General features: G+C 38.8%; 1 protein-coding gene across 12 annotated transcripts in view; it reads right to left on the reverse strand.

The window, feature by feature from the left end:
• mpp7a (MAGUK p55 scaffold protein 7a) overlaps window positions 1-26,675 on the reverse strand; it is a 493,705-nt gene that overhangs the window by 99,258 nt on the left and 367,772 nt on the right. For all 12 annotated transcript variants that reach the window (XM_087987461.1, XM_087987462.1, XM_087987468.1 and 9 more), the window contains 3 exons: window positions 24,899-24,973; window positions 5,980-6,176; window positions 5,441-5,505 (listed from right to left, as the gene is read on the reverse strand). In XM_087987461.1, coding sequence (XP_087843587.1) covers window positions 5,441-5,505; window positions 5,980-6,176; window positions 24,899-24,973 — 337 coding nt within the window. The remainder of the gene's footprint in view (window positions 1-5,440; window positions 5,506-5,979; window positions 6,177-24,898; window positions 24,974-26,675) is intronic.

A 26,675-nucleotide genomic window follows, 5' to 3' on the forward strand; every position in this document is an offset into this window, starting at 1 on the left:
GATATTTTTCATTTTCTAATCAGAAGCATAAGCTACTAGAGGAAAGAGGAAATAATGAATCTGTACAATGTAATGGTTAAGCCACAAATATAATGCATTGTGTAGTTCGAGTTGCTACATTATAAGAAATATATTAAAAATGTAGATTCACTGGGGTGATTCATCTGGATAATAAATTACAATTATGAAAAGGAACTGAAATACTGGTACTATTTTCACTTAAACGGAATTTATGTTCATATGAAATAAACTTCTATTCAAAAAGTTTATATCCTATTTATCCTCAAAGCAACTTCATCTGGCTGGGTTATCAGTGATAAGTGATTGATTTAAATGGTGATTGGGCAGCAAGGAGAAAATACATTTTATATGCCATAGCTTGGTGGAACACACTGTGATAAAGGTATTGGATGAGTAATTCAAAAGGGCCAGGTTCAAATAGATACATGGGTTCAAATTCAATTAATAACTTTGGAATTGAAAATTAATTTCAATAACCATCACTACAAAACTGGCACTAATTGTCATTCACTGTTGTCCTTTAAGGAAGCAAATCAACCAGCATTACATAATTTGGCTTTGATGCAAATCCATATCCACAGAAATGTGGCTGACTCTTAACTGTCCCCTCACATGGTCTAGCAGGCTACTTAGTTCAACAGCAATTAGGGATGGGCAATCAATGCTGGACCAAGGGGTGACAGTCACATCCTATCAGCAAAAAAAAGTGCTGTGTCAGGCAGGATTTGAAAAATAGATCACTGCATCTTTTTAAGAAAAACTGTGGATAAATATTTGAAGTAGAGCAACAACGATTATGACAGTAAAGGTGGCAGTGTAATTAATTTTAGATTTCATTTCTTGTGCTATAAACCTCTACATTTCTATTGTTCCTGAAACAATGCCAGTCGGATATTTTGTAACTACGCATAACACATCAGTCCTTTACGATGCCACTCACAACTACAAAACTGTGTGTGCACACAGTTCTGTCATTACATTTTGGAGGTATACGAAACATTAAACTGATTCGAACATACATTCAGCTGCAAAACAATGCACAAAAAAGTATAGATAGTACATATTATTGATGTGTTTTCTTTCCTTTTCAAGAGAAGTCTTACTTCTTTAATGCTATTAAGTCAAGATGTTGGGTAAAATGATATTCTCCTCCCAAGAGTATGTTCAGCTGAAATTTCTTCATTATCAGACAGCCATCAAATATCAGTATGTATAGTCAATATAAGTACGCACTTAGACCTCATTCAATAAATGAAAGAGCATGTGGAATTTACTTCCACTTATTTGTTGATCTTTGTTTTTCAATAACCTATACTGATATTTCACTATCTGATCCTTGCTCGAACACAAACCGTTCGAACTCTGAAGAGTTCAACTCTGTTCAAAATTATTTTTGATGAAACCCACTATCTCATTTTACAGTCTTTCCATCTTGGCAAAGCTAGGATCAGAGCAAAGGACACCTGGCAAGCTTCAAAATCTACGCAGTTAATTTTATACCCATGATCCAATGTTTCAGTAGTCAATAATTTCAGTGTTTTATTCTTGCGCTCTATTCAACAACATTCTTGAACATTTAATCAGATGTGTGTAGCTTGACTTATCTTGCAGGAATATTATTTAAATTAAGATCCACATCACAAAGCCTGAAGCGCTTTCTCTTAAAAGTACAGCATTGAATGAAATTGTTTGTCATATGTTCCAAAATTCCAAAGACAGACATTTGTGTATCAATGTGACCTTTGACTTTCTGCTTCATCATTTATTTTCAATAGAAAATCAATGGAATAGTATTTCACTAAGAACAGAATTTGTTCAAAATGTTAAAAGGCAATAAACAGCAAATAAAAGCAAATAAGTCAAATGCACTGAACTATAAATTTATAGACTGGTATGTAGAAAGTACAATATTGAAACATACATCTTGTATGCATATTTTATTATCAATTGGTCCTTTATCTTGAAAATGTAAAAATTAATAAATTAGCAATTGCTAAAATTAGAGTTTAATTATTTCATGAGAAATTTTCTGTATTATTTGGAATCAAATACAAGTACAAATACCTTCAAATTCCTCTGAGAAGCAGAAAAAAAGTCAAAAAGTACAAAATTAAAATGGTTAGAAGTAAAATGATTAAAATTACTGTAATTTTTTAAAAAATAAAATAGGCAGCACCTACCACTCTCAAGAGTTTCCTCATCTTAGAAAAGCCAACAAAAAGGGAGGGGAGAAAGAAAAGAGGTTTTGCCTTTTTATAACTATCAACAATGTAAAAGCATACTAATCTTGTTTCATTTTGGTGCACACCTCCATCTACACAAACAAAATGATTGTAGAGAACATTTTGTCTTAAGAGTATTTAACATTCTTGAATTACAAATTTTTAAAACAGATATGAGATTCCTATACCATTTTTTAAAAGAACAGCTTTTGATAATTCGCATTCTACCCTTACAACACATCAAATCAAAAACTTTGAGATTCAAAGCATGCTTTGGAATGCAAAAAACTTTTATCTTCACATACATTAATGAACCAGACAAGTTGTTTTCAAGTTGATATTATCATTTTAAAAGCTCAAGGCATTAGCTTTACTACACACAAAAAAAAGTTTCTCCTTCAAAAAAAGAAGTTTAGTGTTAGGATAAATATCTCAAGTTTCCCATCTGAATATTGGGATAGAGTTTCTGGTCTTTCATGCTGGTAGTATCATTACAATCTGGACTGCCTGAGCCAAACTAACACAAGAGATTGGGGAGTTCTAAACAAGATGTGTTCTGTCCAAATCGACTTAGGGTTGTGCTTTTCATGATTTTTTTATACTGCTTTATGAGCTATGATCTTTTGGATCTGTTGGATCTTTTGCATCCAACCAAGCAAGAAGATAGGGCATCACTTGTTTTCCAAAGACAGCACCTCAATGGTCTTGGCTTTTTGTGTTCAAGCCCTGAAATAGGATTTGTAATCAGGAACCTCACAATTTAGAGGTAAGAGTATTGTTAATTGAACCACAGGGGACATACAGAATAGGTGGTAAGCATATGGATCCAGAACAGGTTCACAGGAGTGATTCCGGAGGTGAAGGGCTTGTCATATGAGCAGTTGAGGACTCTGGGTTTGTAATCAATAGAGATAAGAAGAACGAGTGGGAAATCTGATTTAAACTTACAGAATACTGAGAGGCCTGCATAGAGTGGTAATGTACATGATGCTTCCACTAGTGAGAGAGACTAGGATCCAAGGGCACAGCCTTAGAGTGAAGGGATGATGCTTTAGAATTAACATGAGGAGGAATTTCTTGAGTCAGAGGATGGTTAATCTGTGGAATTCATTGAGAGAGAAGGATATGGAGGCTAAGCCATTCAGTGCAGTGAAGACAGAGATGGATAGGTTCTTGATTTGTAAGGGGATCAAAAGTTACAGGGAGAAGGTAAGAGAATGAGGTTGAGAAACATATTAGTGGGGCAGACTCGATGGATGAATGGCCAAATTCTGCTCCTAAATCTTATGGTCTGATGAGTAGAACTCTTAGCAAAATCCTTAGATACATCCACAAACCCAATTTTATCTGTGTTCCTAAAACTGCACCAAGTAACCATTATTAAAATCATCAAGGGGTAATTTTAATTTAATTGGAGAAAAGAATCAATTACATTCTATCAATTACGGAAGACATTTATTAGCTGATTACACAAATACAGTCCATTGTAAACATGAACTGCAACCCAATCATTGAAATCTCAAGCTTATTTTGGACACTTTTTCTGCAGTGTGCCCCCGAAAAGCAGAAAGACTATCACATTATCTTGTTACTAGAATTTTTCTTTACATTCTAGGCTGTGTGAACAGATCAAAGGAGAAAATTACATCATCTATATTTTATTAATAACTGTAGCTGTTCCTGTAAGCAACATCTTGCTCAAAAATTCTGTCATTAAAAGTGTACAATGCTGGAACACTAATTTCTTACTCTATACTAACAGCCTGAATTTTATCAACTTGATTTATACAAAGTGCAACAAAACCACTCATTTTTATATTATTTGTAGGTTTAAAGTACTCAAGTACATTAGGTAAGCTGATGTAGAGAAATCTCTGCAAGAAGTTGTCACTATTGATAAAGTTCATTACTGCAGAAGGTAAAATTGCTTGCAAATACATGGTTTAGATTATTTTTAAACTTTTAGCCTTTTCAAAATTGGTGACATTAACAATGCATTCCTTCTTTTGTCTTTGTTCAAGTTCAAATACAACTGAATGTGGTACCCCAGTTGAGAGACAAAACTTGCCAGTTAAACTAGGTTACATCTTGTTCAAATGAACAACATTTGGATGCAGTTAAAAACTTCCTCCTGTTCATGTGGTCTCAATTCCACAAATCAAAAGTTGAATCAAAATGAAAAAGAAATACTTAAAGCTATCCAAGATGTAGAGAACCTTGCAATGTCAGTTTACAAGTCATGGCTAGTGCTATAACAATAGCCAAAGATGTCTGGTGCAGCCAAAGGTACAGAAAGCTGTTTTTAATTCATTCGTAGATAATGCATACTTCAGAGATGGTAGTCCAGCTCCTTAAAACCAAACACTTAAAGGCAATACATCATGTTGAAATCAAGTTGCCTAATTTTTCAAGTCACGCAAGAATATTCTAACCAATAGTGTCGAGTACCAGAAACAAAAGCAGAAATTGCTGGAAAAACTCAACAGGTCTGGCAGCATCTGCGCAGAGAAATCAGAGTTAATGTTTCAGATCCTGTGACCCTTCTTAAGAACTCTATCCACAGATGAGCCCTTCCTGATGAAGGGCCTATGCTCGAAACATCTCCTACTCCTCAGATGCTGCCTAACCTGCTGTGCTTTTCCAGCACCACACTTGGTGAAATCATGTAAAATTATAATAAGAATACACTTAGGATTTTTCTAAACACTGCAAATGAAGAAACAGCCAAAAGAGATTGGTTGGGTAAATAACTTCAAATTGGATGACTCTCAGTTTTGGCTACCATTTGAAAAAGCTTTTGACTCAGTTGAGGAGCTTCATTATTCTCAGAACAGCCACTGCCCAACATTTTCATCCTGACTAAAACATAATCCCTCTGTCAAATCCAGCAGGGGCATCAAACACGATACCTAGACCAAATTCTATACCATCTAAGTTGCATGATATAGAAATGGTGAACCAAAATTGATGAAAACCTTTTGACATGAAACTTTAACTCTTTCTTAAGAGATCTGCTTGACCTGCTGAGTATTTCAATCACTTCTCTCTTTATTTCAGATTTCCAACACATGCAATTGCATTTTTGAAAAGTAGAAATAAAACTGGATGAAGTTCTTAGATGGAATCTGGGGTTCTTCATTTATGAACTACAGCAAAACACAATTTTTTTCTTAAAATTACGGAATATACTGACTTACATGATCGTCGATTGGAATTCCTTTGAGGCTGAACAAATGCTATAGGCCTTCGAAGTGCAAATCTCCTGCAAGGTGGTCATTACAAAAAGTGTTAATGCTGGACAAAGCTTGATGGAGGCACAAAAAACTTAAGATAGATTGTTATGGCATCAGATTATCTTGTAAAATATTGCAAAGCAAAACAATGCATTTCATTTTACTGTAGACAAAACAAATCCTTGAGCTTTCAAATTGTAGTTAGTGGAGCCAAAAAACTGTTAAATCTCAGCTCTGTATTGCACATTAAACTGTTTTCCACCATCTTATTCCAAACTAGAATGCCACTGATGGTATCACTTACTGTCAACTACTTCAGCCCGATATGAGGAAATCCAAACTATTTTGGCATTGTGCTTTTCTAGCTATTTATAATCTACGCAGAGTCTGCTTTCAGATTAATAAAATCAGAAAACATAGGTTTATAAAATACCTAGTTGTAATATATATTTGTACTCAAAGTCTGCTCATGAAGATTGTTATACTTTGTATTTGGTGGTTACCTCTCCTGGAACTGCTTTGAAGGAATTAGTCCTGCTCTCAGATTGGCATCACATTCGCGTTTGGCTTGCCACCAAGTTGCATCATCCTGGCTGACGATCTGAAGGATATCTCCCTTCTTGAAAGAGAGCCCAGCTTCTTTACATGGAATTGCTTTATCCTCATTAGGGTCATAATCAAATAAAGTCCTGACAAACATCTGGCAAAGAAAACAAAAATCACATTTATTCATTTTACATCTAACATGGCTATCATATCTCATCCACTAAAAGTAACTTGTATCTGATATTACTGTGCATGTACTCCAAATTGGAATGAAGCAGCTCAACTGAGAAGGAACTGTAAAGAAGAAAGATAATTTCATATTACCATAACCACATCAGTTCTCCCAACAATCAAGTGTCAAAGAAATCACAAATCTATTAAAAGCTGGGCAAATAAACTATGTTCACAGCTCAGTCTTATGAATGGATATGGCCACATGAACTGCAGAAGTTCAGGAAAGCAGTTCACCACCACCGTCTAAAGGCAACTAGGAAAAGGCATTAAATGCTGGTCTTCTCAGTGACACACATCCATTAATAACTCAAAAAATCTGCAAAGAAAATGTTTCAGGAGAATAAAGATATAAACCATTCTCAGTATTTGAAAAGTTAATTTTCATTTTACATGCTCAAGAAAGCACTGCCAAATGCATTAGCTGTGGTTGATTCTCTTAATTCAGAAAGCCAATGATTATTCTAAAGAACAATAAAAATGCTCACAGTCAGTGTATAACAAATGCGTACATCATTGTTGGTCAATGGCCTAATATGGTCAGAAACAAATATGAGAATTAGCAATTGTCCTTCAACAATTTAGTACTATCAATCTATTTTTCTCGTTCCTTTTTCACTCACTATACGCTTCCATTCTCCTCAAACATGTAAACATCAATCAAAAATGGCTACATTCCAATTTAAGATTACACTGACATGTGCCAAACAATTTATAAACAGGGTCCTGCAATCAATCAAATTGGCATTCAAGCATATGACAGTGGTGCAGTTAATAGCCTGTTTCCTGCACATGCTCACTGGAGATCATTGGAAACAGGAGCAACTTTTTGCGATCATATAGTTTTTTTCTCCCAATTATGGGTGCTCCCAGATTGATTTACCTCAAAACTCAAAAGAACTTATTCTGTCACTGATTTTGGATGCATTTTATTAAACCCAAGAATAATACAATTTCTTACACATCCTTGAAATAATTCCCCATAATTTATCATGAGCTTAATCAATGAATAGCTGATGGATACAAACTGAAAATGTCCCAAGACTCAGATCCCACTGGGTGCTGAGTTAGCTGATCTCATTCAGGAATCTTTAACCGGGCCAGAATAACTAAATCAATATTCCTGAGTTAAGGACAGGAATAGTAAACACAGCTCCCTTTCCCGAACACTTTTTAACAAATTCTGCTGGAAGAACAATGTCGAGACAATTAAGGACGGGAATGGACCCAAGCAATGCTTCTCCAATTGAATAGCCTTCCCACACTCACTCTGGTGACAGATCCAACATCGGGAAAAGTGGAGATTTCTGTTGCAGAGCTCATCCTTCTTCACAGTTCCTCAGATGCTGAGTTACTCTTTGTTCTTACACAACAAGACCTGAACAAGTCTCAAGCTTGGGCATATAAGTGGCATGTCACACAAGTGCCAATCAATGAAAATCCACAATCAAAGAGAATCTAATTAACTCCTTCGACATTCAATAATCACTTAATTTCCATTATCAACATGCTGGGGGGCTGACCAATGGCCAGAAACCAAACTGTATCAACCACACAAATTCTGTGACTATAAGAGCAGGTTTGAAGTTTGGATAATGTGGCAAATGCTTCAACTCCTGACTTACCAAATCCTGTCCACCATCAGGCACACCCTATAAATACAAGTCAGCAGTGTGATGAAAAACTCTGAACTTGCCTGGATGAGTGCAGCTCTTACAACACTCAAGGTGGTGGCAAGACAAAGGATTGGCACCTCATTTATCATTTTAAACATACATTTTTACAACTGTAACTCATGTCGTGCCATTAGACTTATCACTCAATTAATTTTCCTCAACTGGAGCCAGAGTGAGTTAGACGCTGGAGCATGTAATCTGGGATCCCCTCCAACTAGCCCAGATGCAAAATAAAAGGCCGGTCAAAGGTATTACTTTTTCCCAATAGTATAAAATACAATGTACTTTTTAACTAGGTTGTGATGTGCCCGAATATTGAAAAAATCTGGATGACACTCCTCAGAAAATATCCAGACATCAAAAGAGATAGGAGTTGGGTTCACTAAGCATTTGATAAAGATTAGCTGAAACAATTTTTATTTTAAGTAAATACATAAATTTATAATGAACGAAGCATACAATTTTTGCTGTTAGAAGACCATAAGGAACAGGAACAGGAGTAGGCTATTCAGCCATTTGAACCTGTCCCATCATTCAGTAGGATCATGGCTGATTTAACATTTCTTACATCCACTTTCCTGCACTTTCCCCATAATCCTCGACTTCGAACTGCTAGTAGAGGCATGGGAGACGATGTTTTGAGCGTAAGCTCTTCATTATTCCTGATTCATCATTATGCATGAAATGTCAATTCTCCTGCTCCTCGGCTGCTGCCTGACCTGCTGTGCTTTTCCAGCACCACACTTTTTGACTCAGATTTCCAGTATGCACAGTCCTCACTTTCTTCCTGCTAGTACAGGCATGATGGTTCCTTTCTGTACTGTAAAATTTTCTGGTTCTATGGTCAATAATCTATCCATCTCAGCCTTAAATATACACAAGGACTCTACCCCCATAGTTCTCTGAGGCAAAGACTCAACTCTCAGAGAAGAAATCCCTGAGGCTGTGCCCTCTGGTTCTAGATCCATCCTTTCAGCCTTTACTCTATCAAGCCCTGAAGAATTCTTTCTGTTTCAATGATATCACTTCTAATTTTTCTAAATTCTAATGAGTACAGTCCCAAAACATCTCTGAACTGCCTCTAATGAAATAATATCTATATTGTTTCTTAAACAATGGGACCAAAACTGCTCAGCTGTCCAGATATAGTCTCACCAGCACATTTTTCAGTTATAGTCAGACTTCCCTACCCTTATACTCCAACCCACTTGAAATAAGGGCTAAGACTCTATTAGCCTTCTTGATTACCTGCTATACATAGAGTCATAGAGATGTATAGCACGGAAACAGACCCTTTGGTCCAACCCATTCATGTCGACCAGATATCCCTACCTATGTGCTAGCTTTCTGCGTTTTTTGCACAAGTCCCTTTGTGTCACAGCTTTCTACAGTTTTTCTCCATTTAAACACTACTCTGTTCTTTTACTCTCTCTTCCAAAATGAACCTTATATTTTCCCACATTGTACTCCATTTACAAACTTTTTTGCCACTTATTTAACCTATCAATATTTCACTGTAAATGGTTTCCATCCCCCTCGCAGCTTGCATTTTCACCTATTTTTGTGTTGTCTGCAAATTTGGCTACAATACATTCATTTCCTTCCTCCAAGTCATTTATATATATTGTAAACAGTTGCCAGCACTGATCCTTGTGGAGCCACACTGGTCATGGTTGCCAACTTGAAAAAGAACCTGTTATCCCCATTCGCTGCTTTCTGACCATGAGCCAATTCTTTGTCAATGCCAGTATACTACCCTCAACATTATGGGCTCTTATTTTATGACAACTTTTTGTAAGGTATTTTGCTGAATGCCTTTTGAAAGTACAACTACAACATGTCTGCTGGCTCCCCTCAAAAAACTCCAGTAAATTTGTCAGACACTTCCATGACGTTATGCAAACTATGCTTAATCAGATTAGGATTTTCCAAAAATGCTGCTATTACTTCCTTAATAATAATTTTAAAACTTTCCCAACAAAAGATGTTAAGCTAACTGGCCTACAGTTACCCACATTTTGCCTCCCTTCCTTTTTGAACAGGTGTTATATTGGCAGTTTTCCAATCCTTTAGTACTTCATCAGAATCCAAGCATTTTTGGAAAATGACAACTAATGCAGCCACTATCTCTGCAGTTATAAATCAAAAAGCTAAATAATATTAGGTTAGATTCTTTACCGTATCGGAACAGGCCCTTCAGCCCAACAAATCCACATTGACCCATTTCCCTTCGCTATATTTTACCCCTGACTAATGCACCTAATACTATGGGCAATTTAGCATGGCCAATTCACCTAACCTGCATATCTTTGGATTGTGGGAGGAAACTGGAGCACCCAGAAGAAATCCATGCAGACTTGGGGAGAGTGTGCAAACTCCAAACAGACAGTCGCCTGGGTCCCTGGCGCTGTGAGGCAGCAGTGCTAACCACCGAGCTACCATGCCGCCCAATATTCTGAAAAGAAAAGACAACTAGTTCTTATTTCTATGAGAAGATCCAAACTTCAACCTTAATACAATACAAGGCATAAAAAAAAATGATATCCTTAAAATATCGAAGTTATGTTAGCTTGATCCCAGAAAATGAGACACACTAGGTTTGGAATAAATTGGATGAGGTGGTGACCAATATCAATTACACCCACCTAACAAAATCAAACATTGAAGTTATGTTGAGATACAAGTAAAATGTTTTTGTGCTTTATAATTGAAAGGTGGTTTGGAAAATGGTTATTTGATCAATAACGGCCCATCCCTAATTAATTTACGTTATCCCACATTGGGTAAAAGTGCCTCTCCATTACAATTATGTTGCCCATTCAATTTGCAAAACATTTATTTTCAAATTTATTCTTGAAAGTCTAGATCAGGTCATATTGGTCAATTTACTTGGTAATGATACTGCATCTAGTATGATAATAGCTTAGCATTCCTGCATGAGAATGTACTTTCACTTATCTGAACTGATACCACCCTCCAGTGCTTGGCATCATCACACAGTTCCTCAAAATAGTGGCTGTCCAAACTTTATAAGAAATTTCACTTTATTAGATCATGTTATGTCTCATCTCTTTTGCCCTTTGAAGACTTCAGCTGCTGCAGTTTTACTGGAAAGGAACTTAAGGTAATTTGTTGATTTTATCGCATAGGTTTTAGGCCATTTTATCTTCATACTCCCTCTTCCACCAACACTACGGCAGTGGGGTGTATCATCTATGAGCTGCACAGCAACTCAACAAGGGTCGTCCAGCAGAAACTTCCAAACCTAGAACCTAGAACACCCAGGATGATAAGATTAGTAGGCTCATTGGAAAATCAACAGTCCAATGCAACCTTCCAAGCCACATATCATTCTTAATAACAACTATATTTGCCCTTCTTTCATTTTGTTGCTAGGTCAAAATCCTGAAATTCCCTTTCAAATATTAATGGTGTAACTACACCATGTGGTTTGCAGCAATTCAAGAAGGAAGTAGCACATTACCATGTTCCCAAACAGCTAAGGATGGGCAACAAATGCAGAGCTTACCAGTGATGATCCCGTGTGTTGTTCAAGTAAGAGAAAAGTTTAACACTGAATTCAACCAAGATAGAAGGAATAGGATTAGAGAAAAAAGTGTCACCTCAATCTCCCAGCATATTTTTGCATTGTATTCTTTAATACAGAATTAAGCTCTTGCACTGCATTGACAAGTAGCGTATGTTTAGAAAATCACAAATCAGATTCAAGTGACAAATTAAAGTTGCACAGCAACTTATACACACATCCTTAATCTAGCATGTTGCTGCTCAGTGACCTCATGGCTGCTGGATCTACGGTGTCGTTCTGGTTCTTGGGCAAGGGCTTTGAAACAAGATGGACTGTGGTGATAGAAGGGGTGCTAAGATCACAATATTGATCAATTTTACCAGTGAAGAGGAATGATCTTTTGGAAGGATCACTTAATGATGCCGTATGGGTAGAAATAAAATAACACAAAAGTGGTAAACAAGCTGATGGGTGGGTAGTGGGGAGAGGTAGAAGGTCAAATATGTCATTAAATTTCAGAGAAGCAGAAGAATAATAAGGCGGTGTTGATAAGGGATTTTACCTATCCAAATATTAACTGTGATAGTTTTGCTGCGCAAGATAGGGAGGCATTCAGGAGAATTTTTTTTAAGCCAGGACATAGAAAGCCCACCAAAGGAGGAAGCAGTCTTGACTAATATTCAGATATGAGCCTGGGAAAGTGGAAGGTACAGGGGAACCTCAATTATCCGAACATGCTGAGCAGGCAGTATTTCGTTCGGATAATCGATTATTCAGATAATCGATTAAATGCCTTTCCTCTGGGGCATTTTTTTAAAGTCTGTTCCTTGTTCAGGAGACTCGCAGCAGTACTGTGCGCGAGACCCCGTCCGCTAACCCCATGCAATACCACACCCCCAACCTCATGCAACACTGCCCCCCGTCCCCAACCCCATTCAACACCGCTCCCCCGCTCCCAACACTGCCCGTTGCCCACGTCCCCAACCCCTCTCCGGGACAGCTGGACTGGACACCAACAACAAGACTGCTGCTGCTGCTGCTGCTGCTTTAGTGTGCTAAGTCTCCAAATAGTAGGTACACACACCCACCCACACCCACATAGAATTTTTAACTCCAACTTTTTGACAAGTTCCACCTTTGTCCTGTACAGGCCAATGTTGGAGAGATTATCTGGGGAATGGGGGTTTAGTGTAGAACTCCAGGGAAAATGTGATAAGAGAGAGAGGACAGGCAGTTATTTGGAGATGGTGCCTGTATAATCACTGGAAACAAAAGACGCGATCACTGTTGGAAACACGTCTTTGATGTAATGTTTCCATTGAGACCTGGAGATCTCCTTCGGATAATTGGTATTCGGATAATCGAGTTCCTCTGTATATCCGGAGGGGAGGATTTTGGAGATAGTGACCATAAATTAGTTAGATTTTGGATACTGGTGGCCCAGGAATATTCTAAGTATTGCCATAATGTTTTCCCCAACCAAAAACACAAGACAATTGAAAGGTACATATATAGGAAAAGTGAGAATTGAACCAAACAGTCCAGTTCCATGCTCTACGAGTCCACGAACTAGAGGTGGTTTCATGGAGCAGCGTAAATTAAAAGAGGACCTGATAGAAGTTCATAAGATTATGAGGAGCACAGATGAGATGGATAGTATGCCAACAGTGAAAATATACAGGGATTGGTTAGCTGTAAATGATTCACAGAAAAACGGAACTGAGAAATTTATGAGTTTAAAAATCTAAGAGTATGCACAATTTAAAGGAGTTGGACAATCTTTCCAGATCTCATGATGGTATAACCTTTCAGAAATGTGGACTTCATATGTGATTGTTCTTGCCTTGCCTCTTGCATATTATTAAAGAGTATTGGATGATGGTATGAGTCTTTCAAACTTCAAGGTCAGAAGTCTTTAGGGTGAGAGGGGAAGGATTTAAAAGGGACCCAAGGAGCAACTTTTCATGCAGAGGGTGCTGTGTGTCGGACCGAAGAGTCTGTTTCTATGCTGTACATCTCTACGATTCTCTGACTCTAAGTCACATGACACCAGGCTAGAATCCAATAGGTTTATTCAAAATCACGAGCTTTTGGAGCGCTGCTCCTTCATCACACCTTTACCATAGAACAACGAACAGTACAGCACAGAACAGGCCCTTCGGCCCACGATGTTGTGCCGAACATTTGTCCTAGCTTAAGCACCCATCCATGTACCTATCCAATTGCCGCTTAATGGTCACCAAAGATTCTGGCTCTACCACTCCCACAGGCAGCGCATTCCATGCCCCCACCACTCTCTGGGTAAAGAACCCACCCCTGACATCTCCCCTATACTTTCCACCCTTCACCTTAAATTTATGTCCCCTGTAACACTCTGTTGTACCCGGGGAAAAAGTTTCTGACTGTCTACTCTATCTATTCCTCTGATCATCTTATAAACCTCTATCAAGTCACCCCTCATTCTTCGCCGTTCCAACGAGAAAAGGCCTAGCACTCTCAACCTATCCTCGTACGACCTATTCTCCATTCCAGGCAACATCCTGGTAAATCTTCTCTGCACCCTCTGCAAAGCTTCCACATCTTTCCTAAAGTGGGGCGACCAGAACTGCACACAGTACTCCAAATGTGGCCTAACCAAAGTCCTGTACAGCTGCAACATCACTTCACGACTCTTGAATTCAATCCCTCTGCTAATGAACACTAATACACCATAGGCCTTCTTACAAGCTCTATCCACCTGAGTGGCAACTTTCAAAGATCTATGAACATAGACCCCAAGATCCCTCTGTTCCTCCACCTCACTAAGAACCCTACCGTTAACCCTGTATTCCGCATTCTTATTTGTCTTTCCAAAATGGACAAACTCACAATTGGCAGGGTTGAACTCTATCTGCCACTCCTCAGCCGAGCTCTGCATCATATCTAAGTCCCTTTGCAGCCGACAACAGCCCTCCTCACTATCCACAACTCCACCAATGTTCGTATCATCTACAAATTTACTGACCCACCCTTCGACTCCCTCATCCAAGTCATTAATAAAAATTACAAACAGCAGAGGACCCAGAACTGATCCCTGCGGAACTCCACTTGTAACTGGGCTCCAGGCTGAATATTTGCCATCTACCGCCACTCTCTGACTTCGACCAGTTAACCAGTTTTCTATCCAATTGGCCAAATTTCCCTCTATCCCTTGCCTCCTGACTTTCCACATAAGCCTACCATGGGGAACCTTATCAAATGCCTTACTAAAATCCATGTATACTACATCCACTGCTCTACCCTCATCCACATGCTTGGTCACCTCCTCAAAGAATTCAATAAGACTTGTAAGGCAAGACCTACCCTTCACAAATCCGTCCTGGCTGTCCCTAATCAAGCAGTGTCTTTCCAGATACTCATAAATCCTATCCCTCAGTACCCTTTCCATTACTTTGCCTACCATCAAAGTAAGACTAATTGGCCTGTAATTCCCGGGGTTATCCCTATTCCCTTTTTTGAACAGGGGCACAACATTCGCCACTCTCCAGTCCCTTGGTACCACCCCCATTGACAGTGAAGACGAAAAGATCATTGCCAACGGCTCTGCAATTCCTCTCATGCTTCCCACATAATCCTAGGATATATCCCGTCAGGCCCGGGGGACTTGTCTATCCTAAAGTTGTTCAAAATGTCCAACACATCTTCCTTCCTAACAAGTATCTCCTCTAGCTTACCAGTCCGTTTCACACTCTCCTCTTCAACAATACGGTCCCTTTCGTTCGTAAATACTGAAGAAAAGTACTCATTCAAGACCTCTCCTATCTCTTCCGACTCAATACACAGTCTCCCACTACTGTCCTTGATCGGACCTACCCTCGTTCTCGTCATTCTCATGTTTCTCTCATACGCATAAAATGCCTTTGGGTTATCCTTGATCCTATCCGCCAAAGATTTTTCATGCCCTCTCTTAGTTCTCCTAATTCCTTTCTTCAGGTCCCTTCTGGCTATCCTGTATCCCTCCACTGCTCTGTCTGAACCCTGTTCCTCAACCTGATGTAAGCCTCCTTCTTCCTCTTTACAAGACATTCAACCTCCCTCGTCAACCAAGGTTCCCTCACACGACCATTTCTTTCCTGCCTGACAGGTACATACATATCAAGGACACGTTGTATCTATTCCTTGGAAAAGTTCCACATTTCCACGACATCCTTCCCTGACATCCTATGCTCCCAACTTATGCTCCTCAGATCCTGTCTTACAGCATCGTAATTACCCTTCCCTCAATTGTAAAACCTACCCTGTTGCACGCATCTACCTCTCTCCATAATCAAGGTGAAAGTTACAGAATTGTGGTCACCATCACCAAAATGTTCACCCACTAACAAGCCCATCACTTGTCCCGGTTCATTACCGAGTACCAAATCCAATATGGCCTCCCCTCTGGTCGAACAATCTACATACTGAGTTAGAAAAGCTTCCTGGACACACTGCGCAAACACCATCTATTTGATCTAAAGAGCTTCCAATCAATATTTGGGAAGTTGAAATCGCCCATGACTACTACCCTGTGGCTTCTGCACCTTTCCAAAATCTGTTTCCCAATCTGTTTCTCCACATCTCTGCTGCTATTGGGGGGGCCTATAGTAAACACCCAACAAGGTGACTGCACCTTTCCTATTTCTGACTTCAGCCCATACTACCTCCAAAGGCAGATCCCCCTCGAACTGCCTTTCTGCAGCCGTTATACCTGAATCTGAGAGTATTTGTGCTTGTACACTTTCAACACACATTTGGAGCACTGTACAGTTTCCTTAGTTGCCTTCGGTTTCGGTCCAGTGTTGCTGCATTGCTGTTGCGACTTTGTCAGGTGATCACACACCTTGGGATATTTGGAGATAACTAGGTTCCTTGGCTAGGAGGTATGGCTTTTATCATCTATTCTACTCGCGACACGCGATTAAAAATGCCAGTAACAAATGGCATTGCTTCTACCCTGTTTATTTGTTAAGAAATTTGACCAGGGCATAGATAAGGAGGAATTTCTTCTCTCAGAAGGTAGAATCTGCGGAATTCTTTACTGTCGGAGGCTGTCTAGTCTGGGTCATTGACTTTATTTGAAACTGAGATAAATTTTTAAACAGGAAGGGAATTAAGTAGTATAGAGAAAAGGCAAGATGACAGAGTTACAAATTATCAAATCAGTCATGATTTCATTGAATCGTGGAGCTAATCTAATGGTCTGAACAGCCTAAAGAGAAAATGCTGGAAAATCTCAGCAGGTCTGGCAGCATCTGTAAGGAGAGAAAAGAGCTGACGTTTTGAGTCTAACTGACCCTTTGTCAAATAGATCCTTAGTCTGATAAGCCTACTTTTGCTTCTATATCTTCTGGTCTGCATTTCTGAGAATTTGGACAGGTCATGAATTAGCAGAGTTGCCTTAACTTGCCTTTTAAATACAATTCCTGCAGTTGATAGTAAGCCCATATCTACAGGTATAATGCTTAGCAGTAGCACAGAAATATGAAGACCCTGTTTTGGCATCCTGCACTTCATGCTAAGTGCTTTAATGGTGAGAGTCGGTTGCTGAATGAGACTGTTGGATTTGGGATAATTTGGTGAGACTGCCACATGATTTATGCTCCATTTGGCACACAGTGCTTAAAGGTCTGCCTGTATATTATGGCCTGTTGTCAGATAGGATCTCTTCCCATGTACAAAACAGACTGATTACCACTCTCAAATTGACCTTTTAATACATTTTCCAACTTGATATCACATTGTTGAATTGCAAATTCAGAAATTTCTGCATTCTTATTTAGATTTGGTAAATGGCTCAGTGTATCCAAAGTAACCATTTTGGAACCAGGTTTGTCACAGATGTTGAATTTGTACCTGTGCAGTTATTAGTAATTTGTGCCAATTCATTTCCCAACAATTTTGATCAGTTTCCAAACCGAATTGTTTATTGAATAGGTACATGTGGAATTTTGTGATACCAAATAGTAGAGCAAGTGTTTCATGCTTTATGCTGGAATAACTGGATTAAGCTTGTGATGGACCTTTAGCTAAAATGAATTGGAAAAGATATACTTGCCACAGGTGAGTGCAGCAAAGGTTTACCAGACTGATTCCTGGAAATGGTAAATTTGCTGTCTGAGGGGAAATTAGGTTGACTAGGCCTGTATTGACTGGGGTTTAGAAGAATGAGAGGAGATCTCATTGAAATGTATAAAAGCGTGACAGGCTGGGCAGACTGGACGAAGGGATGATTATTCCGAGTTGGAGAGTTCAGGTCATAGTCTCAAGATACACAGTAGGCCATTTTGGATCAAGATGCAATGAAGTTTCTTCACTCAGTGGGTGGTATGCCTAAGGAATTATCTGCAACAAAAGGTTGTGGAGGCAAAGTTTCTGAATATATTTATTAAATGAAACAAATAAATTGCGAGAACCATTAGACATAGAAGTAGGCCACTGGACCCATCAAGTTCATTATATATTTCAATGAAACCTTGGGTGATCTATTAATCCTCAGCTCCACTGCAGAAAACTTTTGATTATTCTATACTGAATAGCAGATAAGAAGTTGGATGATTTAATAATAATAGAGGAATTCACTAAGGTGGTGGCAAAGCAAAGTTGGGTGCCTTCACCATACATGTGAAGACCAATACCCGGTCTTCGGATGAAGTTACTGATGGGCATTATGCAAACAGATTGTTTTTTTGGGGGAGCGGGTCAGCTAAATGATTTGGGAGAAGGAGAAATCACTGCATTTGATTCTCTCATTATAGTTAGATAGACAGAAATGCAACTGAGTCACAAAACAGTTTTAAACAAACAATGAATGAACTTACTCAAAATGTTTCATTGAAAATCCTTTTAGAATGGATATGGTTTCATCAATAGCCGGGCAGCCTTGCACTAGTACATTTTCTAACATAAACACCTTACAATAACATGATTCAAAACATGTTGTACACACCACTGCAGTAGTGAGGAAGCATTGTGTTGCCTGAGGTGCTGTTTTTAGGACAATAAGCTAAGCTAAACTAAACACACATATGCTAGGGCCATAAAAGATCCATGGGACGAAGAGCAGGGGCAGTTCTCATAGATTAGAACAGAATATTTACATCTCAAACAATCCCATTAAATAGATCCAATTACTTAACTATATTAGAACATTTTAGAACTGTTCAACAGGGATTCCAAGGTTGTAAAAGATGGTATTTAAACACAATTTGTTCTTTGCTTGATTAAAAAAAGTGAACAATATAGGATGGTGCAACGTCAGATTTAGCAATCCTAATATTATCCAAATAATATTTTATATCCACATCTGCATGTCATTGGTTTTAATTATAATATTCACTTAGAGCAGGTTTAATGGTATTTAGGCAATATACCATGCAGACATTTCAACATTTCTTGCCCAGTGTGACGACTGATAAGTGTGTGCTAATATAACCATAAACAGCAGTTTGGAGCTATCAATTTATAGATGCATTTCCTTAGACAAAATAAAGCTGATATGGTTTTTTTTAGAAAGTGTTGACTGATTGGAGGTATTCTGCAAAACATCATGTAACATTGCCAACGTTACACAGTTTGAAGCAAAATTCGATGCAAATGCTGGCAAGATTCACAGACTAAACACAATACTGCCCATGTTAATGCATTCCAGTTATTTCCATAGTACAAATACACAATTTTCAGTAACGTTTAATGGAAAGTGAATCACCTTTTCACCTGCTGTGCAGAAATGGAGCAGCACAGACCAAGTCCTATTCCATGAAATTCTGTAGATGTGTTCCTCACAGAGATGTTTTAGTATATTAATTATTACAGTTGCAGGAAGTATTTTTAAAACATGTTTGTATATAATGAATAAAAATGACCATTTTAATGCAACCATAAAACTTTAGTTGTTTTAGAAAGCTTATTGATGGATTGCTCATATTGACGTTTTCTAAAGTTAGACAACATCAGCTCCTGCAACTATTTAACTCAATATGAAAGCAACTAATTAGAACAGTAACAATTCTTAGCTATGCTTGTCAGAACACAAATTATTTTATATGCATTAGGGAGACAAATATTAGCAAAAACATTGCTTAGTGTTAAACCGGATTTCTGGTGCAAACACAAGAATGGTCCAAACCTTTCAACACAGTGCAACCTTATTCTTGACATATCATCAAATGCTACTGCTCAAATCAAAACCAGCTACTTGTTAATTGTGAACAGACATGACTGATACCAGAGTTAAGACAGCTCATTGTACAACTGTATTTTATGCTTTGTTTAAGATGTACAGGGTACTCTAGAATGTAATTACTTAAAGAGCAGACTGAGTTTGCCAATAAAAAGCTTTTGTAATTTATACACTTACAAATGAGAACAGTACAGAAATAAGTTATTCGTAACAACATGTTGCATTTTCTTTGTGTAAGAGCTTACACATTGTTTAGTGAACTATTTTACTTTTAAAAATTCCAGAGTATATTGTGAGGTCTCCACTACTTCAATTTTATCTTTCAGAGCTTGACTTCCTTATTTTATCCATCAAAACAAAAGCTCCAGACAACAACAACAATTCAATTGAAGAATCTTCAAATACTCTGTCAGATGTCTCTTCTCCCAAATAGTACAGCCCAACTTAACACGGCCAGTTATTGTAATTATCGTAACTGGCTGCAAGAGTCTAAATTTTAATATAATTGAGAGCAAGAATTATAAAATGTCAAAACTGATTTTGAATACAGTACCTCACTTAGAGACACTAAGGATAGCCAGTTGGGGTGGAAAAGATTATATCATAGTAAAAGCATTCCCCTGATGTTGGAATCAAGACCGTGATAGGGCAGAAAGATGACATTTTGTTTCTGAATTTTTCCAATTGCTTGTCGTAAACATTTGCCAAGGATTCTTCTTGGTTAATCAATCAGATAAGAATAAATTTGATGGAAAAAATCCAGACAGTTAGCATTCTGTTGTACCTGACCATACCAAGAATGAAAATCAGCCTTTTCCTCTGTCTTCCCCAAGCTCTAAATTAATGTAACACTAATGTGCCAAGTTGCAACTACCCTGCTTATTCACTTTACAATTTCAATAGTCCATTTGAAAATTGAAATAGCTTAATATTTAAACTAAGATTCAAATGCTAATCTGAGTCTATTAATCAAACAACTACAACAATTATTTCACACTCATAATTCTTCCTTCTCTGTAAAAATAATTGTAATATTTATTGCTCAAATAATTAAATGCACTTGGTAAAGCCATTATTAATTAAAGCTCCATTCAATTTTGTATTTCGGACAAGGAAAACAATATCTGAGCTAAATGATTTGACAATTCCTCAACCTTCATTACCATCCCAAACATACCGATAGTGGATCTCCAAGGTAGTGACTGTCAAACAATTATTTCATTACATTTTCCCATTATTAATCTAATCTGTCATATGAGCTATTGAGGTCACATTAAATTGCCCTATGGGACTGAAAAGAACCATTTATATCACATGAACATCACCATAGCAGCAAATGCGTGTCTGGTTTTAAAAGCTGTTAACCTCAAACACAACAGTGAAGTGAAGTGAAATTGTGCAAATACTTGAATATTTGTGATTTCTGACAAATGTTCCTCCATGAGTGGAGCCCACGGGGAGACCTTTAGTGAGCAAGCTGCAAGTGAGCAATGTGACTCTAACCCTATTTAAAGCACCCAACTGGTTTTAACATTTTGCACAATTTAGCTTTATTAGTATCAAGTCAGTGCCCTTTACAGCTTTACTGAATTCAAAAAGATGGCAACCTTTAGTAGGGAAGATCCACCAAGGAGACGGAGAAGAATGATAATACCCCACATCAACATGCTCGCTGTCATGTTCTTCGACACAATGAAAGACAGTTACAATGCCAATTAAGGATGCCCTCTGTCATCTGCTGGAGCATGGCTTGTGCTTAGAAGGTCTGGATGGCAATCCCATCCTGGTGGCCAATGTCACAACCATCTTGATGTTTTATGCTGGCGGTTTCAACTGGAGATTTGTGTAACACCTCCCAATACTCAATGCATCTGAGATGTAACTGATGTTATTTTCTCCATATCACAGCTTCTCATATCCTTCCCCCATGATGAGAAGAGTCAATTAGCCCAAGCACTGGAATGCACCACAATTGCTGACTTCTACCCAAGTTCAGGGTACTGTCAAATGCACACACATTGGCCTCAGAGCACTATATCACCAACCTGTCAAATTCACCAACAGAAAAGGTTTCCATTCCTTAAATGTTTAAATTATATATGACAATCAATTCAAAATTTTGGAATGCTGCACCAGATATCCATTGACCATGATTCATGCTTACAAAAGAACTCTAGGTGACTGCCTCCTTCCAAAGTCCACAGGTGAGAAAAGGATGACTGCTGGGAGACAACAGTTCTTTCTCCAAATATGCCACTGCCGCTTTTCTAATCCCCTCAGACAGGCACAGAACCAGATACAATACTGCGCATGCTTCCTGATGAAGGGTTTATGCCTGAAACATTGAGTCTCCTACTCTTCAGATGCTGCTTGGTGTTGTTTTCCAGCACCACAGTCTCAACTCTGATCTCCAGCATTTGCAGTCCTCTCTTTCTCCTGCTCATGCTTCTACCAGGATTAAAGGCCATTTTAAGATTTTGATGCCAGGATCATCCTGATTGAGCCTTGCTGTATCTGCCAGAAACAGTGCCATGCATCATTGTGGCATGCTGACAAAATGGGGGATTGAGAACAATTTCTGAGAATAATGATCAGCACATTGACCAGAGAGACCAACCGTGAATGCATCACTGAAGCTGAGAGGTTAGAGATAGGCCATTTGAAATCCACCTCCAGGATGAATGAGCTGGATTCAGATATTGTTTAATTGTTTAAGATTCAGTAATCTGGAATGCAGCCCTTTTTTTTCTTTATTAATTCATGGGATGAGGGTGTTGCTGGCTAAGCAGCATTTATTGGGCAAAAGTGGGTACTGCAGATGCTGGAGATCAGAGTTAAGATTAGAGTAGTGCTGGAAAAGCACAGCAGGTCAGACAGCATCCGAGGAGCAGGAAAATTCACGTTTTGAGCAAAAACCCTTAATTAGGAATGAGGCTGGGAGCCTTGGGGTGGAGAGATAAATGGGAGGGGGTGGGGCTGGGGAGAATGTAGCTGAGAGTGCAACAGGTGGATGGAAGTGGGGGTGAAGGTGATAGGTCAGAGAAGAGGGTGGAGCGGATAGGTGGGAAGGAAGATTGACAGGTGGGACAGGTCAGCAGGATGTGCTGAGCTGGAAGGTTGGAACTGGGATAATATGGGGGGAAGGAAATAAGGAAACTGGTGAAAGTTCACATTAATGCCATGGGTTTGAAGGGTCCCGAGGCAGAAGATGAGGTGTTCTTCCTCCAGGCGTCCGGTGGTGAGAGAGGGGCGGTGAAGGAGGGCCCAAGACCTCCATGCCCTTGGCAGAGTGGGAGGGGGAGTTGAAATGTTGGGCCAAGGAGCGGTGGGGTTGATCGGTGCACGTGTCCCAGTGATGTTTGCTGAAGGCCTCTGCGAGAAGGCGTCCGGTCTTCCCCAATGTAGAGGAGACTGCATCGGGAGCAGCAGATTCAATAAATGTTGTGTGTGGAAGTGCAGGTGAATCTTTGATGGATGTGGAAGGCTCCTTTGGGGCCTTGGATGGTGGTGAGGGGGGAGGTGTGGGCGCGGGTTTTGCATTTCCCGCAGTGACAGGGGAAGGTGCCAGGACGGGAGGGTGGTTTGGTGGGGGACATGGACTTGACCAGGTGGTCGCAGAGGGAATGATCTTTGTGGAAAGTGGATAGGGGAGGGGAGGGAAATATATCCCTGGTGGTGGGGTCCATTTGGAGGTGGCGGAAATGTTGGCAGATGATGCCGTTAATGCGAAGGTTGGTGGGGTAGAAGGTGAGGACGGGGGGTTCTGTCCTTGTTGCAGTTGGAGGGGTGGGGTTCGGGGGCAGTGGTGCGGGACATGAATGAGATGCGTTGGAGGCCATCTTCAACCACATGTCAGTATTTATTGCCCATCCCTATTTAGCCAGAAAGCAGTTAAGAGTCAACCACATTGCTGTGGGTCTGGAGTCCATAGGCAAGGATGACAGTTTCTTTCCCTAATGGACATTAGTGAACCAAATGAATTTTTCCGACAATTGGCAATGGATTATGATCAAAAGATTTTCAATTCCAGATATTTATTGAATTCAAATTCCACCATTTGTTATGGCAAGATTCGATCCCAGGCCCCCAGAATGCTATCTGGGTCTCTGGATTAATAGTCCAGCGATAACACCACAAGACCATCGCATCCCCTTAATACAAGAGCATGTGGATCTTGCTATCTTTGCAGTCCCAGACCTTGCAATCGTTAAATGTGTTGTTACCCATCTGATAGCTTAATATTTTGGGGTGATCTCACTTTCAAGTGTGCGCTCATTACATGTCTTACTAACCATTAGGGTAAAAGAAGCAATGAGCCAACACACTAACATAACATGACACACAGATTGGGTCATTCTTAAAAACTTCTGTCAGGATTTCACAGCTGTGTTTTGTGCAATGAAGTCTCTCATCATAGCAGGTTGAGGAGAATAATCAGGAATCCCCTTTGATCCTTCTATCAGCAGGAATCCTTCAATATTTTAGAGAATGTGCAGACTGTTACTTTGCCCTGCAGTGGTTAAGCATCCTCTCTGACAGTACTTTTCTCACCAGGCCAATTCACAATGAGGAAGAATGGATATATCAGCTGTCGACTGTACAGCTTCCAGCCTTAAATTACAGTGCATTCCCTTAAAAAGCAAATATACAGAATGAACATTTCTCTCCAAAGTTGTGTGGAATTACTTTAAGTTTCAGCTCAAAAGACAAGCCTAATCTGAGTTAGCTTTCTAAAACATCCTCATCACTATTCATTTGCCCACCTGATATCCAGGCTGAGCAAACAACATTTCCACCCCAAGACAGCACAAACCTCTCCAGACACGACTGCTCAAAAAGAGTCACAGAAAATGCTCTCACCCCTGCCCCTACCAACCAAAACTCAGTGCCCAGCTTCAAAATACACCAACCTCATTCAAGCAGACAGTGTGACATCTTCCATGCCATTTTCTGAACCCCCAAGCATTCATTTATAACTATATACATATAAAACACAACTTAAAAATGCATACACATATATGCTAACAAATTGCACCCACAACCATTATTCTATCACATTAATTTCATAATCTATTACTCACTGTATATTTACGACTAAAGAAAGAGCAGAAAGCAGTTGATCAGCTGTAATATTGTCTGATGAACATGCTGCAACGAATTCACCAAAAGCAATATAAGTTATGTCATGTTCTGAAAAATAAGGTCTGTTCCCTTTCCAATTTTTATCAGATTAATACACTTACTTTGCTTTCTTTAGTTGGAGTCTCCTCTTTAATGCCAGGAATTATTTTAAAAGTTATTGCTCCTTGTGACTGGGCCTAGACAAAATTTTAAAATGCACATATTAGTTACAAGTGTAACAATGAAGAACTTATAAAAATGATAGAAGTAACAATGCGATGAATTTTAAAAAGAATAAAATTAGCCTTTTGCCATTCAGGGTCTTGGCTTAGTTTTCTTTAATTATTGTTTATTCCAAATGGACCTAACATCCACAAACTGGATACTTTATCCTCCCGGACCTTCATGCATGTCAGTATAATTACCTCAAATCTGCTTCCTGGACTTATAAACTTTCACTAAGCCACCATGCTCTTTTATAAATGAAGACTATCACAAGGACAAAGATTGGACATTTACAGATTCTTGCAAATAATTACCAAATATTTATAAACAGTAATATAATGCTAAAACAATTAGAATTGAAGCATAAAAAGAAAAACTGGAAAATGGATTAACTGCTGCATCAAAGAAAATGTTATAACATTTTAAAATTTGTTTTGAAAATAACTGGAGTTTTTCCAAGAGATCTGTTTTGAATTCCTATGGTGTTGAAAGTTTTTCATGGGACATCAATTGAGGCCTCCTCCTGAAATAAGACAAGATTGGCTCCAAGGGACAAAATCAATTTGTACACTACAACAAACAGCTTTTGCTACCCATTCTTCAATGTCTCCCTTTGACTGATGACTTCCTTACGTCTCACAAGTGTAGTGAGAAGTAGCTGAAGAAAGTGCAATAAGAATGATAAGTTACATTTTGTGCATGAGAAATAATACCTAGGTTGTACAGCTATTTACTTAAGTTGTCAGGAAGACATGAGAGATTGAGCTGGATAAAATCCATGTTTACCAATGTATTTTTCCTTATCACACCAATTTGTGCATGAGACAAATGCAATTTATGCATCTGTACATAGCGATTTGGAGCGAAATTAGGCTACAAAAAGAATGCAATATTAAGATGAAAAAGTACATCATTTTCACACACTAAATACAGGAACAGAAAAAAGTCATTCATCCCAGAATCTGTTCTACCATTCAATCAAATCATGAGATAAATCTTAAGTGAATTTAGCGACATTGCTAAAAATATGAATAGTATGGGATCAAACAAAAATCAAACTCAATTTTCACATTTTCAATTGGACTAGCCTCAGTAACCTTTTGGGAAAGAATCTTTCCATTACCCTTTGGCTGAAACGTGCTTCTAGACATCATACTTGATACAGACAAGCTTTAATTTTGGTTGTGCCCTTTTATTCTGAACTCCCCCAAATAAGGAAGATCTATATTCTCTCTTTTGACTGTCAATTACTATCATCACCGAAAGCATCCCAATTAGATCATAATCTATGAGGCTACTAGTCAAGTATATGGAACACCCCATAATTTAATCCTTTTAGACCCAATATCAATCAGGTAAATGTGTAATGCAATTCCTCTGAAGTTAGAATGTCCTTTAGAGGGCCATTGCCCAGAACTGTATGACATACTCCAGATGTACTCTAAGCAATGTCTACAAAACTACCACACAACTTCCATTCTTTTGCATTCAAGCTTCAGTGAAATGAGGGCTGCCATTTTGTTTTCTATCAGCCTACTGGTTTATAGTCAGGTCTGGGGGTGCGCCATTACTAACTCTCCTCCTCAAATTTTGGTTTCTTAGCATTGAGAAAATATTCGGGACTATCTTTCTGCAGTCCAAAGTGAATTACCTTGCACTTACCCAGATCTCTGT

The sequence above is a fragment of the Chiloscyllium plagiosum genome, unplaced genomic scaffold, assembly GCF_037043375.1.
Source record: "Chiloscyllium plagiosum isolate Xiang-an unplaced genomic scaffold, Cpla_swu_hap1 HiC_scaffold_5, whole genome shotgun sequence".
NCBI lineage: Eukaryota > Metazoa > Chordata > Chondrichthyes > Orectolobiformes > Hemiscylliidae > Chiloscyllium > Chiloscyllium plagiosum.